This window comes from Drosophila arizonae, chromosome 4, assembly GCF_054131065.1.
Source record: "Drosophila arizonae isolate 15081-1271.41 chromosome 4, UAZ_ARI_1.0, whole genome shotgun sequence".
NCBI lineage: Eukaryota > Metazoa > Arthropoda > Insecta > Diptera > Drosophilidae > Drosophila > Drosophila arizonae.
In genome coordinates this window covers 6,065,232-6,079,179 of record NC_142924.1, presented here as the reverse complement: position 1 = coordinate 6,079,179, position 13,948 = coordinate 6,065,232, and the positions used below count along the sequence as shown (strand labels likewise).

The 13,948-nt window shown below is 42.5% G+C and overlaps 2 protein-coding genes across 2 annotated transcripts; both read left to right on the top strand.

Annotated features, from left to right (window-relative positions):
- The first annotated feature begins 1,574 nt into the window (after positions 1–1,574).
- On the top strand, positions 1,575–4,148 carry LOC108612829 (uncharacterized protein KIAA1143 homolog). Its single transcript, XM_018005852.2, has 3 exons — positions 1,575–1,929; positions 2,022–2,172; positions 3,943–4,148. The coding sequence occupies exons 1-3, from the start codon at positions 1,822–1,824 to the stop codon at positions 4,146–4,148; spliced, it is 465 nt and encodes a 154-aa protein (XP_017861341.1). The 5' UTR covers positions 1,575–1,821.
- A 5,062-nt stretch (positions 4,149–9,210) lies between these two features.
- On the top strand, positions 9,211–13,408 carry MEP-1 (zinc finger protein MEP-1). Its single transcript, XM_018005812.2, has 6 exons — positions 9,211–11,910; positions 11,971–12,243; positions 12,305–12,565; positions 12,634–12,813; positions 12,877–13,240; positions 13,308–13,408. Exons 1-6 carry the CDS (start codon positions 9,211–9,213, stop codon positions 13,310–13,312), a joined length of 3,783 nt encoding a protein of 1,260 aa, XP_017861301.1. The 3' UTR covers positions 13,313–13,408.
- Positions 13,409–13,948: the final 540 nt, after the last annotated feature.

Below are 13,948 nucleotides of genomic sequence, written 5' to 3'. Positions count from 1 at the left end.
ACAAAGGTCGACTACATGATACCATGTAATTTGTCAACAAAGTTGACAAGTTGAAGTATTGCATTAGCAAGTTATTTGCATAGTACAACAAAGCTTGTTGATACCCTGTAATGTGTTGTGGTAGGCAATATATATACCAATATATATGCCAATTTTCCCAAAGTTCTACAATTCGTAACTTGACTAAGGCTATATACCCTGTAATTTTTTTGCATACACTATATAAGTATGCTATCTGGAATGTAGGATGTTTTTGCTTAACATATTGCAATATGCATAAGAATTACCCCAATGCTACATAAGGGAAATCTGTTAAAGCATACCCAGTCAACACTATTTTACAGGGTATGTGGAATAGCTAGCATACGCCACGTTCTGCTGCACAGTTTGCTGCCATTGCAACACATAAAATGTTTTGCGCTGCTCATTTTTAATGCAGCACAGAAAGTAAAAGAAACTTTGCCAGCTAAAGGGAGATAGAGACAGATAAGAAAAGAGAGGGACAGAGAGAGACAGAAAGAAAGAGAGAGAGAGAGAGACGCATAGTGTGTGTGTCTGTGCACACTCCATTTGGGCCTGTCGAACTTGTCGCTTTTGGTGATAAGACGCGGAATCAAATTTAAAAGCTATCAATTTGATATTAGTTGAGGGAGCGCTTGTGAGATTTTAAGCGCGTGCCAGGCTGCAGCTCAAACTCTTTGCTAGCTGCTGCTGCTGCGGTTGTTGTTGTTGTTTTATGCATAAATTCGCTGCAGTTGGGGCAACATGTGAGCCCCAGCGGCTGCTCGAATGCTCGTTTTTTGCAGCAAGTTTTTGAAATCAATTTACAGATGATTTATTATGAAGCATCGGGAGATACAGAGTAGAGGAGTGAGAAACTCAGGGGAATGGGAAATGGATTGATAGCTGCCGCGACTGCTGCTGGTGCTGGTGCTGCATGCGACAACGGTGAACGTTGATGAATGCCGCTGTGTATTGTTTGGCTGTCAGTTTTGATCAAAATTCGATTTTAGACGGCATCGAATTGCATGTGAAGTGGAAAATTTGCAAGTTATGCGACAGCTCGCTCAATTTCTCTTCTTTTTTTATTGGCCATAGATAGCGTCGCGGTGATTTGGCAGCAGGATTCAGCAAATTGACCGTATAACGGAAGAGAAAGCTGTTATGGGAATTGGTGCAGATGAATGACAGCAAATCGTAGCGGCAGTTGGGAATTCAAAGTCTTTACTGTTTCTACTACAAAACAAGCAAATCATTTTCAATAGATGAATTTGTAGCAATAGCCAATTATATCTCAGTGATAATGCAACATTAAATTACATTACAACATTAAATTGACACTTCTTAATAAGCTGTTTCAATTTAAATAAAGCTCAGACCCAGCTCAAATCAAATTCAAATTAACCGCCATTCACAATAGTCAAATTTAAAATTTCATAGCAAATATGGCGCTCATGCGCACTACAAAAAACATCGTTATAAAAACAGCTGTTTGCAATTGGTTCTATATCGATATAAATTGTAAACGATAACAAAATATAAAAATATTGAAGCATTAAATCAAGAAAGTTTTAAAACAAAAATGTTGTAAAATTGAAGAAATATAAATGTAAACGTCGTTGAACTCAAATTAAATGTGCAATAAGTTAAATTTATGCTGAAATTCATGCAATCGTATGGTGATCGAAGTGCGTTTTACAACACTGATGTGAACAGCCGTGCACACTGAGAAGGTAAACGGCGGCAACCAAAATAGAAAGAAAAGCCCAACTGATAGGCGTTGTAAGAAACAGAATTTTCTATACGTATGTCTTTATTGCTATGTCCAAGCGCAACAATATAACCTACGTGAAGCCACAGGAACCCAGTTTTTTGGCCAAACTTAAGGCGGAGATCGGCTACAAGGAGGGGCCCACCGTCGAAACAAAGGTAAGCTATTGCCGCAGTCGCTGAATCAAAACAAAGTTGCCCCCGCTCATGTTCAGCTTTGTTGCAAATAAAACAACATAAAAAAAAAACAGCGCCAAAAACTAGAGGATCTGGATCAGGAGGACTACGATTCCAGTGAGGAGCGACCTGAGCGTGAAGACGAAAAGCCACAAATTGTGGTCCTAACGCGTGGGGATCTCACGGCTGATGAGGTGGCCCTCGAGCAGCAGCGCATAGCGAAAGGTATGCACAAACACACACACACACGTGCTGTGTATTTGTATATATGTATGTATGCTGTGAGTGTGCACTTGCGTTTGTATGTGTGCCTGTGAATGCGTGTCGGTGTGTGCGTAGGTAGGATGTAGTTATCGTCTGTGGCAGTTTGGCTTTCAGTTCAGTTGAGTCAGAATCGAGCGTCGGTCGCTTCCACGCTTCTTTCACGCTGCCACTTTCTGCCCTACACTGTGTACGTATGTCTGTCCAAATATATATATATATATATATATATTGTATGTATGTAAATATATATATGTATATCTGAACGTGTGTTTGCATCTGTCTGTGTTTGTTTCTTTTCGCGCGTGTGTTTTAGGTGTTTTTGCAATTGAAATCTTGCAAATTTATATGTACATGAAACATAAACAAAATGCAATTGAAATACGCAAAAGTGCAGCAAACCGAACGCCAAAAAACACCGCGCTCTACATTTTAAATTTTTGCGGGCAATTCAAAGTGTTCGATTTTCTATAAATTCTGTTTTTTCTTCGCTCTCTGTGTTTGTGTGTTTGCGAAAATACGAATTTGTTGCAGTTTCTCATTTGTTTGTGCTCAATGGAAAATTCATTTTCATGTTCGACTTCAATTCTAACCTCGAAAAATTGTCTGAAGAGGGAAGAGTGTGTTGGTGAGGGGGAAGTTGTAAGTTCTATGTGCCACGCCCGCAACGCAATGCAACGCCCACTGGCGTCTCTATGGTAGCAGTTCCAAGTGCCAAGTGCCGCATGCCCTTGCCTTTTCCTGGCTTTCGATTATTGCAATTAGTGTGGCACTGCCAGCGGAGCACCCTCATGCACACACACACATCGATAGTCGCAGACCCACACGCACGCACACATAGACAGCGGGCACAAAGCATACACACTGACATTTTCATTGGGGCTCCGCTAAAGCGGAGCATGTGATGAAAATCATAGCCAAAGCGGAGCGCACGATAAAGCAGGCAGCCAAGAGAAGTTAACAAATAACGGCGACCCACAGCCGCCGTCGCCGTCGCTGCCATCGCAAAACCAACAACAGCTGCCGCTCTGTTGCTGCTGCTGCCGTCGCCGTCGTTGCCGCCACCGTCAGCCATCGCCATCGTCGTCATCAACCCGCCGCTGCCGCCGCCGCCGCCACCGCTTCTACTGCTGCTGCTGCTGTCAGAAGGCCCGCGCAGAAAATCGGGTGAAAACGTGTGAAAGAATGAACGAAGCAGCAAAACGGGAGAGACAATGATGAACGAAACAGGCGAACAAAGAGAGCACGGCAAGTGGCTTGACGACGACACATGTATGTGTGCGTGTGTGTGTGGATGTATGTGTATGGTCGAAGGGGAGCTGCGACGGCGGCGGCGGTAGCAGCAGCAGCGGTAGCCACTGTCTTCTGTCCAATGGGCGAAGAGGTGGAGGCGAAGGAGCAATGCAAGACTCTTACTCAGATGGGGTTGAGTGGGCTGCAGGGTGTTAAAGAGGGATTTGTGGGCGGTTGTCGGGAGGCAACTAGGAAAACGCTCGCAACGACCAAGAAATGAGTTAAAATCAGTTTCTATCTCATTTGTGGGCGGACGCTGGACGTGGAATGGGGCGTGTTGCGTTGCACGCGGAGGCGGAGGCGGAGTCGTTCACTGCATAAAACTATTATTACTATTGCAACAGCCCATATGGCATAAAAAAGACATTAATGTTTGTCTATAGATTTTATTGGACTCTTCTTTATGGTTATTTTGCTAATGACCAAATTCTTGCATTGCAGAAGAAGCTGAGAGGCCAGCGGATTTGAGCCAACCGATTGTGTTTAAGCAGCGGGTTAAGCAGCCCAAAATCCAAACTGAGGACCAAACAGAGAAATCGGAGAAGCCGCAGAAATCGAAGGATAAAAAAAGCAAAAAGTCAAAGTCGAGCAGCAGCAAATTGTCGTTCAACGAGGACGAGGAGGACGCCGAGGCTGGCGAGGATTGAAATCTATAAGAATTTCAACAAATATCCATCAATCTGTCAATATTGTACTCGCTGCTGTATCTACGACTAAGCAGCAGCAGCCTCTTTGTATGGTTGGCCGCAGTGAATGGTTAGGTGAGCGCTTAAATCTTTCACAAACACACTCAAAACACACACACACACATATATATACACACACACATACATATGTACAAACGTAAACTGCGCACTTAAAATTTGCGTATAAAATAAGTTACATACATACATATATCTCTATCTATATAAGTATATGTATATATATATGTGTGTGTGTCTGTGTACATACATATGTAATATATTGATTATAAATGGCTAAGTGGTTGTGCTATAAGCCAAGTTCTTATGGGAATGCGAAATTTTTAGCGTTTTGTTTATGTTTTGGCAAATGAAATTTATTATTCTATACATTTTATTCATATTATAAATTGAATTAAGGTTTTAGCTCAATGTTAAAACTCTGGTCCTGAAATCATTGTGCATGTCTTAGTTGAAGAAAATCGTTCATAAATGGAGATCATAGATCTATAAGCTCTGACCTTAGCTTAAATTGGAGAACTATATATTCGACTTGAAACCGTAATTATGAGTGTTAAGTCTAACATATTTTGGCAACTTTTTGCATCGTTTCTATTCCAAATCTGATATATTTGCTATCAGGATAATTTCATATATGAATATTGTTTTCCAGCTACCTCAAATTAGTAAATAATCCTAATTTTCACTAACATTTTGTTGTACATGACGGATTCGTATTTCTAAATGGTAAAAAGTTTAGTAATTGGTCATACTTTTTCCATGTAATATGATATATGTTTAGCAAATGTATAGCGGTTACCTATTTATATATGTATATTCCAATACATATGAATAAGTATATCCATATATATCAAAATATATGCAACCTAATGGACAGTATAGATTAAATAACTTCACTAATTGTAATTGAAATTAATAAATCCAATTTAAGGCTTAGACTTGACATAATATTTAGTTTAGCAATTTATAGATTTCACTAGAGAAAGTATTTAAAGTATTTGATAGGCAGAACTAAGCTGACAAAAAACCAACAACTAGGTAAAAATAAATTTTTATTTAAAGTTTATTAAAACTTTTAATTACTAAATAGTCAAATGACCTAAATTTATCTACTTCCTTGCTTTATCTATTAATACCTATATAATATATACATGTGTAATGTAATATATTTATATAGTTATTCTTATATAAAAATTACGCCGAAATGAAATATTTGTAATATGCACCTCCGAAATTTGGCTTATTCATAGGAAAATTTTAATCGCAGCTCTAGATACTGCAAATTTTAATTACATTAAAATGAGTCATATTTTGTTATTATATTTTTATCATATTGTGTTATATGTATGTGTATAAGAAGATGTTTGTATGTACATAAATACAATATATTTCTATGTGAACAGCTAACTAGAAATATAAATTAGTAAATGCCATTAAGTATTTTACTATTATGACTATTTAGAATGTTATCAAACTAATTATTTAGTTATTTTTGGCTGTAACCTTGTGACCTTCAACGTAAACCTTTCAAAACCGTTCTTAAATTACATTGAGCTACTTTAAATTTCGGTTTTGAATATGGTATCCTTAAGAAAAATATATCCTTAAGATATTTTCTCGCATTGGAGAAAAATGACATTTCTTCAATACAAACATTTTTAGCTTTCAAAATATCCTTTCGAAAATCTTTCGTTCTTAACTAAAAAAATAAGTAGAAAATAAAAATATCTGCAAGGTTAACTTTCTTAGAAATTATATCTAAAATTCGCATGACAACCGACGCCGACGACGACACAAACCAGAGAAAAGGTCACGTGTATGTATAACAGAAAAGTTTTGTTATCGTTTTATTATAAATACATACATACATATATACGATATATATTTGTATATATATACTATTTTACCGATAGTTGGTGGCTCTTAATGAATCCCGTGGCAGCGGTTGCGGAGCTAGGCGAATGCCAAACTTCTACCAGTTGCCGATCAACGGGGGTGAGAAGCGGGTTACTTTCAAATTTGTACTTGCATATAGACCAAATCACACACACATTGATGTATACATATACATATATTCACGCACACATGCATACAAACATGGCATTCAGCTTACATACATATATACATATGAATAGACATACTTATATAAGTATACATACATATATATGTATATGTGTATATATATATATTTTTGTGTGTTTGTATGTGTATTATATTATATTGGCCCATAGCATGCGAGAGCGACTGAGAGAGAGTGAGCGCGAGCGAGAGAGCAGCAGCGTAATCTGAAATAAGTTGGGAAAGAAGAAGAAGCATCAGCAGCGCCAGCAGAAGTATCGTGATGAGTATACAGTTTTAAAACTTACAGACGGGGCAATCGCCGCTTTGCCTATGCTTACTACACTTGATACATATATGTATGTATATGTATATATATATATGTGTGTGTGTGTGTGTGTGTGTCGGTGCCGGTGTGAGGGTGCATTGAATATTGGTCTGGCTTAGGTGTAACTATTATTGCCACTAATAAGCTGCAACAATATCAACATATACTGTTATTCGTTTGCGCGGGAAATTTTCAAATTTTTGCGAGTCGCAGACTCAGTCCCCATTACAAAAAAAAAAAAAAGAAAATCCATCAAACACGCCGGCAACTGCGTCGACATATACGTTAAACGACAACACAGGCAGCAGCAATGCCGTTTCAGTTTTGTTTTGTTCATTTCGTTCGTACGCGCGGTACAATTGTCAAATTTGTTTTTCCCTCCCATCCATCCATTCACATGGGCGCGCTCCAATACTACAACAGCTACGAATCCACCGACAAACACGCATGCACCCATACACTTAACCGTAACGACAACGGTTCGTTTGCGCTTCACATTGCCATTCGCTATTTTTGAGCGTAACACCTCTGAACAGATGTGCGTTCTCTCTAGACGCTCTCGTTGTGCGCCACGATGCCAAAGTTGGCGCTCTGCCGACAAATATCTGCTTGCCGATCTCTATGTATGCTGCAAGTTGCGTCGAAGGCATGTGATTTAATCGCAATTTGGCAATTTTTTTTTTGTAGCTGCACTAGTTGCAACATGCAATAAACGCTTATTGCAATTTTATCGATTGTTCGATAACATTGGCGCGCCGCTCTTTGAGAATACATGCAACTCTGCTTACCGGGTTGCTACTCATGCAACTCTGTGTTTGTAGCGACGTTTTTCGCTTTTTTCCGCTTCCATTTCCAGTTTGCCTTGTTGTTGCCCCCGTCTATCGTCCGTTTGTCGCGCTTTAGCGTAGCGTTCTTTTTTCATTCGCTTCGCGTGTGTGTGTGTGCTCCACAATCAAGAAAAATTTTGTTGTGCGTTTGGCAAAAAAGATCCTTTATTTTTATTGTGTTGTTTATATGTGTTTTCGTTTTGTTAATTGCCACAATAACAATAACAACAACCTGCCACTACCATCTTAAGTGTGACGTAAAATGTAAATTGTAAGTTTGTGTTTTTGCTTTATATATGTTTAGATCAGAGTTTGTTATTGTGCGATTGTTATGCAGAAATTTAAAGAATTTTGATTTAATTGTTTGCAACTTGTCTAAAAAATAGCATTTGCTTACATACAAACAGCCATAAAGAAACACACACACATGCAAACTAATACGCACGCATACATCAAAACAGCGACACACACACACATACATACATACACAAGCGCAAAACACGCTCCTGTACCCACCCGTACTCCACTCCACGCCGCCGCCGCTAGCTACAGCTACAGCAGCAGCAGCAGCAGCAGCGAGCCACAGCCAACCAACAACCAACACAGCAGAGCCAAAGCCAACGTCGTCGTCGTCGTCGCCGTCATCGTCGTCTCACCGGCCGTCTGTCCGTTCGTTTGTCTGTTTGTCCGTCCCAGCGTCTGCGTGTCCGTTTGTATCAACATACATACATATAATTATACATATATATGTGTGTGAGTGGATATATGTATGTGCTCGTATATATATAGATTGTACATATACATATATATGTGCATGAGTATGTGTGCTCGTTTTGTGCGGTGCGCTTTGTATGTATGTATGTAGGTGTGTGTGTGTGTGTTGTCTGTATGTATGTCAATCGTGCAGTTGCTGTGTGCTCGGTAACTGCTGTTTGTATGTGTGTAATGTATATATATATATATATAAATATATATATATGTATGTACAGAAATATATATATATGAATATACATAAAAAATATATAAATATATATATGTACAATTGTTTATGCAATACAGTACATACAATATATATGGGTTTTACATAGCTATGTACTCTTATAATATATATTCATATATATGTACCTAAATATATATATTCTTATATATAAATATAATTTAATATGTCTCGCAAAATTTCATTTTTATGTTATTTCATACATACGCCAGTACATACATAGTTAGATGATATACATAACTGCATATAAACATGCCGATATGTATATACATATATATTTGTATTTACATATATACATATTAAATTGTATTTTAGTTTTAATCCAATATGGCAGCCATTTTGTCTCAATTAACTCTTTTAGGTTTTGCTGCCCCCTCTCTTGTTATGGGTCAGGGGGAGGGGATGTAACGAGGCAGGGCTAGCTTAATTCACCTAGATTTCAATTTTCTTTGCTTTATAATTTTTTTTTTGTATATATTTTTTTTTGGCAATTGTTAATTTTGTGTTGTGCTCTATTTGATTAGTTTTCTGCAAGTTTGCGTTTTTTCTGCTTCTTCCAATTCCTCTTTGCTCTGTTTTTTTCGTTGATGTTTACGCTTTGGTTTTCAGTTTCTATGTGCCAAATATTTTCCAGTTAATTTATGAGCTATCGATTTACAGCCAATGGACATAGAATGTGGAAATTAATCAAAATTCATTTATCGATCTAATTGAACAGGCGCATCCTCGACAACAGCAGCAGCAGCGACATCTATCGACCAAGAGGCACATTCCAAAAACCATAGAACAAAATAACAAATGACTGAAGTCGACGTCGTTTTGCCGGAGGGCGTTGCCGAGCCCACAACCAATATACTAACCAAGGGGGCAGCCAACGACGACGACGACAACAACAGCAATAGCAGAAGCAGCAGCCCGGCTGAGACGCAAGATGAGCAGAAGACAAACTCTAAAGCTGATCTGGAGAAGGATGGGCAGATAGAGCCCGCTAAGGAAACGGAAGCAGATGCAGATGTTACAGCTACAAAGCTGCCGCTGGATAGCAATTGCAACAGTAACAGCAACAGCAACAGCAACGATGATAGCAAGTCGAATCCGAATCCTGCGCCCGAAGCCATGGATGTGGATGACACTGAGGAGGGTGACTCACAAATAACCAGCTCTAGCTCCACAGAGAATGCCAATGGCAAGGAGTCCAAGCTGAATGAAGATGATGAGGACGAAGAAGAGGAGGAGGAAGTGACCACCAATGGGGATCACGAAGATGCGGAGGATGAAAAAATAGGCAGTACTGCAGAAAACAGTTGCGATGCCGAAGATCCTCTGGGTGCAGCTACACAGCCGCCTGCCGATAAAGAGGAGAAGGAACGAACGGAGCAGAAGAAGAGGGTGGAGAATGCAGAAGAGGTAGATGGAGTCGATGACGAGGAGGCTAGCCAGCAAAGTGGCACAGCTAAAACGGTGACCGACTCGGAAGCCGATGGAGATGCAGATGCAATGCACACCGAGGAGGAGGAAGTGCAAGAGAAGGAGAAGACGGAGATTGAGAAGGAGAAGGAGACGCCAATGAATGGCTTCACAGAAAGCCCAAAGGCTAAAGAATCTGCTGCTGTTGTGCCCGCTGTCAAGCCCAACGGTCAGGCCACAGCAGCGGAAGCAACGAAAAGCAATGACGATGCAGCTGTAGTTAATCTGGACGAGGACAGTGATGAGGAAATGGCAGACCTGACGGAACAAAAGGAAACCCCATCAACAGCCGTAGCTGCTGCCAAGCCAAACGCAAGTCCTAGCAAAGCAAATGCCATGCCTGCAGCGGTTGCGTCAAGCAGCGCTGATTCCTCGGATGATGCAGTGCTCATTCCCTCCGATTCAGATTCGGAGACGGGACAGACAGCTGCAACGCCAATGACGCCGCAAAGCAAAAAGTTGCCAGCCGTTGTGAAGCCAACGCCGCCACCACCACAGCCAGCACCACCAGCACCAGCCGATCAGGATGACGACGATGATGATGACTGTGTGGTCATTGAGGATGATACGCCGCCAAGTATTTCGCCCAGCGATCATGCGCTTAACAAGCGCAAGAGCGACATGGACGACCTGCATCCCAATAGCAAACGACAGCGATGCTCCACCCCATCCGGAATGGGTGCGGGCATGGGCATTGGCCTGGGACAGCTGACCATCAAGGATGCACGCACTCTAATGCCACACGAGGCGGGGCCAACTATTGCAGGGGTCGGCGGTGCTGTCTATCCGGTGACCATAACGAATGCCGTAACCGGAGTGGCCACCAATCTGGGCAATACGCCACCGAAACTGGTGCCGATGGCCGGCATGGCAGGAGCCGGACTGGGCAGCACAGTGCAGCTGACTCCGTCCACACTATCGCTGACTGCTGCCGGGCTGCCCAGCATGACGAACAATGCGAATCTGTTGCCAGGCTTGACGGACGATATGTTCGTGCTGGAGGCACCATCGTTTATTGTGCCCTACATCTATGAGAAGCCCCCGAACGACAATATACGCGAGGTCATCAAGGCCATTGAGACGAAGTATGCGCTCTCGGCCGAGGATCTGGCCGTGGCGGACAAGGTGGACGAGTTTGACATGATGACCGAGCAGAACAAAGAGGACAAAGCGAATGCGGATGGCACGGCGACAACGAATGCTCCAGCTGGTAAAAAGAAGCGGAAGAATGGCGATGATGAATCGTGGTCAGAGCAATCAGATGAGGATGACGATGACGACGACGACGACGACTCCGAGTCAGGTGTGCGCACCAAGGTGTTAATCAAGGAGGTCAGCGATGATATCTCCGCCCTGAAGAGCGCCATCAAACCCGCCGCTGCAGTCGTCGCTTCGGGCGGCGCTGCCTCCAATGTACCCGCAAAGCCTGGCCAGGAGAACTACTTTGAGAGTCCCTTAGGCAAGTTCTTTATGGACATTGGTGTGGGCCTGGTGCAGGAGTATGTGCAGTCGGATCTGCTGCGATTACAAAAGCGTAAGATGCGTAAATCTCTGTCGCGGGATCCCAAGGACTTTGAGATGGCCATCAATGCGTTGAGCGGCAACCTGCAGGCCTCCAAGACGAAAAACGCCCCCTTCAAGTTCACAATGAAACGCTGTGAATTCTGTAACTTCAAATCCGAATCTGCGCTCTCCATGGCGAATCACTACGAAACGCCGCATATGAATGGCGTCTTATACAAGTGCAACTTCTGTACATTTGAGATTCGGAATGCCACTGAGATCGTTTACCACATGGAGGCCGTGCACAATATCAAGGCGCGTCTGATTAAGCCGCTGCCGTATCACACGTGTCCCAACTGCGGCTTCGAGGACAATGGCAAGGCGAAGCTGGCACGCCATCAGCCGGTTTGCGCCAAGAAGTTCCGGCCGGAACTGAATCTGGCGCCGCCCAACGACTGGGAGGCGCCTGCTAAGATACCGCGCATCAAGCCACGCCACGGACTCGTGGGCACAGCCACTGCCTATCAGGTAAGTTATAGAACAACTGTCCTAGATCAAGATGAACTAACTATTCCATATCATTTACAGGCCATGGCGGCGCAGGCAGCAGCGCAAAAGGCAGCGCTGGCAACCATACAACAGCAACAGGCAGCCGCACAGGCGCGCAATTTGCAGGCCGCCGCGTTGGCAGCCCAAAATGCCGCCAAGATGCGGCAACGCGCTCCACAGCTGCCCAAGGTCATGCCCAATGCCAACAGCATGGTCAGGAATCCTGCGCCCGTACGCGGTGCCATTGGCGCCGGCAACGCGGCACTGTCGCTGCCCAACAGCTATCAACTGGCTGCCGGACAGCTTGTGCAGGTTAGTCAAACTAATCTGCTTTACCTTCTACAATATTTAACCGATATCTATTCAATCGCAGCAAGCGTCTAAGAAGCCCGTCGCGGGTCAGCCGAGCATCTCAATAACGCCACTACCTCGACAAACAGCCACTGGCAGCAATGCGGCCGCTGCTTCGTCCAGCAAGGCGCCAGCGACAGCGGCGGCGGCTGGCATGAAGCCCGGCCAGAGTCCCAGCGGCGGCAACAACAAGGCGCAGTTTGTCATCTGCGAGATATGCGATGGCTATATCAAGGATCTGGAACAGCTGCGCAATCACATGCAGTGGATGCATAAAGTGAAGGTAAACACTGAATTAAAATTATCTACTGCTCAATCAGTTGCTAACGGGTTTACCCTCTTGCTATTCAGATACATCCCAAGATGATCTACAATCGTCCACCTTTGAACTGTCAGAAGTGTCAGTTCCGTTTCTTTACGGATCAGGGCCTGGAAAGACATTTGCTGGGCTCACATGGCTTAGTGACAAGCTCTATGCAGGAGGCGGCTAACAAGGGCAAAGATGCCGGCCGTTGTCCCGTCTGTGGCAGGGTATGCCCAAAGACATTTCAAGTTTACAATCTCCTCTAATTGCATTCCCCTATATATATATAGATGTACCAATGGAAGCTACTGAATCACGTATCGCGCGATCACCATATGACCCTGAAACCTGCACATTTATCGTACAAGTGCACCGTCTGCACGGCAACCTTTGGCATGTACAAACAGTTTGAGACGCATGTGTATACGGCGCATAGCACCGTGGCCCGAAAGGCAATGGACAGCAAGAAGAATAGCGCACAGTCCAGTAGTGGTGGCAGTGGTGGTGCTGGTGGTGCCGGTGGAATGGCGCGCAACGCGCTCGGAGCCGCAAATGAATCATTGCTAAAGCCGCTGAAGATCAACGATGAGATCACCATCATACCACAGCCCGCATCGAAGCCACGGATCACAAATATGGAGAGTCATGTCATAGGCAAGTCGACAAATGAAATATATACAAACTATCAGCTAATATATATATAAATATATCTTACTTGCAGATTAAACGGCGCATTGGATCAACCAAAAAGAAGGAAAAAAAATAACAAAACAAAAAAAAAAAAAAAAAAAAAACAAAACAAAACAAAAACAAATAAACAAACCTAATCTCGCATAGTTTTTGCTGCAGCATTTTGGCCGCTGGCGCGTTAAGATTAGTTATTATATGATTTTAAGGCTGCGCCGACGCGAACGTCTATATATATATAATATAATATATCTATGATTTGTTAGTAAGCCAGAACTGTATAAAGCGAGCGGAAAGAAACGTTTAGTAAAAACCACAAAGCAACCTAAACCTAAACCTAAATATACGTCGATCATTAAGAGAAATGTTACCACTTAACACAGATACACACGACTCTGATTATTCAGATACACACATACAGCAGATACACATACGGAATACAAATACGGATACAGATTTCAGATTCTAGTTACGATTTAGTTGATATATGTACGTTAGCATGTGCACATAAGTTGAAATTGTAGCTATTACTACTAATAAACACAATTATCATACCATGCATAATTTACATACACCTACATTTTAAGTACACACACACCCCCACACAATTTACACAACTACACACACACATATAAATATATATATTTTAAAAGGAAGCCGCTAGAGCGCATCGTC

Excerpts from the sequence above, each read along its gene's own strand:
- LOC108612829 (XM_018005852.2), top strand. The coding sequence starts at position 1,822 with ATGTCCAAGCGCAACAATATAACCTACGTGAAGCCACAGGAACCCAGT. Across the intron at positions 1,930-2,021 it reads GGCCCACCGTCGAAACAAAG|CGCCAAAAACTAGAGGATCT; the intron begins GTAAGCTATTGC and ends AAAAAAAAACAG. Across the intron at positions 2,173-3,942 it reads GCAGCAGCGCATAGCGAAAG|AAGAAGCTGAGAGGCCAGCG; the intron begins GTATGCACAAAC and ends CTTGCATTGCAG.
- MEP-1 (XM_018005812.2), top strand. The coding sequence starts at position 9,211 with ATGACTGAAGTCGACGTCGTTTTGCCGGAGGGCGTTGCCGAGCCCACA. Across the intron at positions 12,566-12,633 it reads AGTGGATGCATAAAGTGAAG|ATACATCCCAAGATGATCTA; the intron begins GTAAACACTGAA and ends CTTGCTATTCAG. Across the intron at positions 12,814-12,876 it reads GTTGTCCCGTCTGTGGCAGG|ATGTACCAATGGAAGCTACT; the intron begins GTATGCCCAAAG and ends ATATATATATAG.